Source organism: Coffea arabica, chromosome 9e (genome assembly GCF_036785885.1).
Source record: "Coffea arabica cultivar ET-39 chromosome 9e, Coffea Arabica ET-39 HiFi, whole genome shotgun sequence".
Lineage (NCBI taxonomy): Eukaryota > Viridiplantae > Streptophyta > Magnoliopsida > Gentianales > Rubiaceae > Coffea > Coffea arabica.
The window spans coordinates 31,941,415-31,946,606 of NC_092327.1; the positions used below are offsets into that span (position 1 = coordinate 31,941,415).

The 5,192-nt window shown below is 34.3% G+C and overlaps 1 protein-coding gene across 1 annotated transcript; it reads right to left on the reverse strand.

Annotated features, from left to right (window-relative positions):
• Nucleotides 1-1,492: 1,492 nt before the first annotated feature.
• LOC113709600 (berberine bridge enzyme-like 8) lies at nt 1,493-3,336 on the reverse strand. The gene has a single exon (XM_027232399.2). It carries the CDS (start codon nt 3,219-3,221, stop codon nt 1,623-1,625), a length of 1,599 nt encoding a protein of 532 aa, XP_027088200.1. The 5' UTR covers nt 3,222-3,336; the 3' UTR covers nt 1,493-1,622.
• Between the last annotated feature and the right edge of the window lie 1,856 nt (nt 3,337-5,192).

Genomic DNA, 5,192 nt, shown 5'->3' on the forward strand with positions numbered 1-5,192 from the left:
TCTTCACTTACGTAGCAACTGCAGAATGAAAGCACACTAGAAATGTGATTCTTACACCAAACCAGTCCGTACCATCCCACATGTGGTCTCTTCCCTCTGATGGCTGGCTTCCATGGCTGATTTTAATTTGAAAACGCCTGAACCATTTGCAGTCCATCTTGTATTATCATTACTGTCAAAGTCTGGGCACAAAGGAACAAGGTATTGCCAACATCACCGTCGTTACTTCTCTTGACAGTTTCCTCCCTTGGGGCCACTTCCACTGCTCCTTTCAAATACGCTCTGCTACAATCTTGGCCATTACAGCCAAAAGATGTTAACATGTTTGTCGAAAAAGACAAATGCAAAGGTCCTACAGGGTACGTACCATGAATCAAACCAGAAATTTGTTTGTAATCTATTTCCCACATTTTTTTTTGTATAAAAGGATGTGCTAAAATCTTAATTTCAACAATTTTCTCCACACCCCGGAACAGTCCATTGGTACTTTAATCCCCCTTCGTCTAAATTGTTATTAAAAGGAAAATGAATTTCCTACTTTCATTCAATATGTCCTTTTTTTGTCATATCATATTATTTGTCATATTTTCTTTGCTTTTTTAACCCCCTAAAATTTCTTTCCCGTTCTTTACTACTTTCTGAATCCCATTTTTATAATTTTATTCCAGATGGAAATTAAGTTGAATTAGTTTTATATTAAAAGCCAGTATTATATTAATAACCTTAAAAAGAATTAAAAAGGCTTCTACCTTGGACAAATATTGCACTCAGCCAGGCATATTTTTTAAACTTTGTCTGTTTTTTTGAAAACCTATATGTATCTCTAGCTTCTTGTTTATGCCCGGTTAAGCAAATGATAATATATCCAACACAATGGTAAAAATCGCACGTAGATAAAATATCCATCATGTTAATAAGCACATTATATAAAGAGCCGCACTTAATTATGACATTGATAATGATGGAAATCATCAGAATCTATACGGTAAAAAGAAATTTGGTTTTTACTAAATTTTGTTCTAAGTAAAACTAAAACTTTTCCAAATCAATTTCAATTTCATAAGGGATTCAATTTCTTTTTCAAAATCTCAAGGTCGATATTACATAAAAAGCCCCGATAACAAATTCTTAGTACATTCGGATATGTAAGAAAGTCGTCAGAATTTGTTGTAAAGCTATCATTGAAAAGTGAGAACTAAAACACTAAGTCACTAAATTTAACTTTTTCTTTTAATATAGTAGGGTAGGGATATAGTACAAAAATTTTTAACTTCATTGGAAATTCATTTCAATTTGATAAGGACATTTAATGCATTAAAATTCTCTTCCTAGATTTCAATGTCGATATTCCACAGATACCATCGATAATATTAAGAATGGCATTCACATAATAAGAATGATATAGTTTTGATTATTTTATAAATAGCCTACAAAACTTGAGCTAAATGGGAGAATTATAGTCCAATTACTTGAGCTAAATCAAGTACAAAACTTTGACAAAATAATCTTTATTCTGTGTGCTTTGTGTAGAATCATTTATGACACTTTGCAGTTTGCAATCCAAATAAATTACAGAAAACAACAATCAACAAAACCAAAGCTACATGATAACTTCTTTATTGTTAGTATTTCCTAGAAGGAGACACCGGAATGGTTTGTTCATTCCTGAAGAAATTGTCAGGATCAACCGCGGTCTTAACTTTTACCAATCTGTTAAAATTTTCCTTGAAGTACTTAATTCCATAAACAAGTCCCTCGGCGTAACTGTTCTTGCCATTATGGGTGATCCCTATATCAAGATCTCTGTAATTGAGAAATGCTTCCCTGGGGAACTTGGAGACAAAAGGAGTCATATATTTATGTAAAGCTCTGGTCAACTTGATGTAATGCTCGGCCGTCTGGACGCCATTTTGATGCCAGTCTGTTGCATACTGAATCTTTGCAATATTCCCACCTCTATGGGGAAAGGGTTTGGCCGAGGCTGGAATCTCGGCCATTCTTCCTCCGTAAGGATTGAAAGTCAAGACTGGAGTCTGCAATTCAATCATTTTCTTGAAGATGAATTCTATGCCTTCTATTGGCATAGGCTTTTTCAAATAATCAGATTTCCTTTTCAGATGATTTCGTGCTTGAGGATCTCTGCTAAGAAGTATATCAACAGGAGTTCCAAGGGTGAAGTTGGTGTAGTAAAGTACAGATTTAGCCCAACTCATCTCAATGCAATCTGATTGTCGCAATCCCAATTCAGGAAAACTTTCATTCGTCAGAGAAAGAAGTCTTGCCGAGTCTCCCAAGAACAACGTGAAGAACGCTGATCTTATAGTTTTACCTCCTGTACGAGTATTATTGACCACATCAATAATCATTCTTATGAAGATGTCATTGTCCAACTTGTCTGCAACTTCCTGCCACCTGTGAACAAGATACGTTGCATTTTGCTCATAAGTCCTTTCCACCCTGAACACTGTAACTTTAGGGGGAACACGGACCAGATTTATCTTGTATGCAAGAGCAACTCCAAAACTCGAAGCTCCACCTCCAGTGATAGCCCAGAACAGATCTTCTCCCATTGCTGCTCGGTCTAGAATTCGGCCATTCACATCGATGATTTGTGCATCAATAATATTGTCTACTGTAAGGCCATATTTCCTCATCATGTTGCCGTAGCCACCTCCACTGAAATGCCCGCCAACGCCAACTGTGGGACAAACTCCGGCAGGGAAGCCATGAACTTTGCTTTTCTCATAAATTCTGTAGTATACTTCACCAAGAGTTGCTCCAACTTGAACCCAAGCTGTCTCTTCTTCTATGTTAACACTGATTGATCGAATGTTGAACAAGTCAAGGATGAAGAAGGGGACTTCAGAGATGTAGGAAACGCCCTCATAGTCATGCCCTCCACTTCGGGTTTTCATCTGCAGGCCTTGCGCTTTTGCGCAGATGATAGCTGCTTGGATATGAGAAACATCCAAAGCAGTGAGGATGAGGAAAGGCTTTCTTGTGGTGAACTCATTGAATCTTAGATTTCTGATGTAGGCTTGCAAAACAGTGGGAAATGAAGAGTTGTTTGGGGTGTAAATTACTGCAGAAATGTTGGGTGAAGAATGTTTTTCTAGACATTGAACAAATGCCTGATGGACAGATTGATCAGAAGCTGCAAATGAAATTGCAACCAAGGTCGAGAAAAAGAATGAAGCTAGAATGATGCTAAGATTTCTCATTTTCTTAGTACTAAATTACTAGGGGGTAATTGCTTCGGTTCGGGATTGGTTGCAATATATAGAAGTTTTTCAGCTACACAAATCCAGTTTGAAAAGAAACGGTTATCGGATAAAGCTAAACCTCCCACCATTTGACCATGAATTTGTCAAAGTAAAATTCCAAATCGTTACCTAAATATTAAAATTCCAAATGGTTAGATTTTCAGATTTTTGCTTGTGAGCCTTGAGTTGAATTTCTCTATTCGTAGGGAGACAAGAATTAATTAAGATAGCGTTATTATGTTGAATTTCTCCATTTGTAGGGACACAAGTATTTAGATACCCTCCCTTTCAAATTGAATATCTTAACTTCCTACTTAAGTATTTTGACTATTTTTGAGAATTTCAAATTTTATTACTCTTCCTACTTAAATATTTTGTAGTACATTATCTATCAGACGTGAAAAGCATATTGTGTGTGCTGAAATCATTTTGAAATGTTCCCCACAAATTGAGCCCTTTGTGTGTGCTGTCTATTTTAAGGTAAAATGATCATTTTAATTTTTTTTACACTTTATTATAACTTGTTTACAACTTACCTAAATTTATTTGCATCTTACTCCGACTTGTTTACACTTTAGGAGCAAAACTTGTGAGGAAGCAGACGAAAAGCATCCCAGAGAGTTCTTACAATCTAACATTAATGAACAAAATCTCTAAGTTTGATCCAAGAAAATGCTCTAAAAGTTTAAATCGATCTATTAAAGGGGAGATTGATGGGGCAGATAGAAGGTGCATGAGACTGAGCAAAATGACCAACATGGAGTATAGTTAGTCGTTGGTCTGCCCGTCTATATACGCTGTTCTTATGCTTTGCTCAATTGTTCATACCGCACTAGGACCAATAATCTTGGCTTTAGTTGGATTATCAATTATGAACAAATTAATGTTGCCTTTAGAAAAATGTTAATCATATTACACATTCTATAATAGTACTCCCATTATCATTTTTACTCCGTCTATACCACTTTGGTAATCTTATTTTTCTTTTTCATTCATCCCAAAGTATAGTTAATTTTTAACTTCTCTAACATACTCTTATTTAATGTGCTTTGTTATCAATGAGTGTAAGCTACCTTATTCAATAATTGCTTTGATTCATGTCTTTCATAGTGTCTCTTTCTATTAGTATTGTTACTGTAATTAATATAAAGGTATAATGATTAGTCATACATCTAATATTATATAAGGGTATTTTAAGAAAACAATATACTAGATTTACTCTTTCAATAAAATTACTTAATTTTTCTTACATTGTGTGAAAAGAAATGAAGACTATCAAAGTGGAATGGAGGGAGTACCGTATAGTCTAGCAAATGAAAATTATATAATAATAATAATGGAAATGCCATTACAAAAAGGGTTTTTCTAGGGCATCCGTTAACACATCTAACATTTATCTAATCTACCATATATATACATATACTAACAATTATTATCCTCCATTACATTTATATACTTTTCCTATTTAATCTTACCTACCCTCCCTTGTATTTATTTACTTTCATTAATTAATCTTATATTTTCAAAAATATAACATCTGAAATATATATTAACAAGGGCAGTCGTTAGATAGACCGTTATAAAAAAGTGGAGTATGATTAACATTTACCTTATTTTAATCCTAAATGTGAAATAGTAGAAATCTTGGAGAAAACACAGGCCCATGTTGGTGCGTAAGGAAGACGCATCATGGGTCTATAATCAAGATAACACCATAATTAAACAAATTACTTCCACTTCTTTGTAAGAGAATTGGAATTAATTTGTTTAATCCATTATCTCAGAGCATACACTAAGATATTAACATGTAACATTATATTAGTGTTGGATTACCTGTTGTACTTTTGTACATTGTCATCTTAATAATTGCATTTGTTGTTCAACATAAAACCTCCATTTCCTTTAAAAGACAAGTCAAAGACCTTTAAA

Excerpts from the sequence above, each read along its gene's own strand:
- LOC113709600 (XM_027232399.2), bottom strand. The coding sequence starts at position 3,221 with ATGAGAAATCTTAGCATCATTCTAGCTTCATTCTTTTTCTCGACCTTG.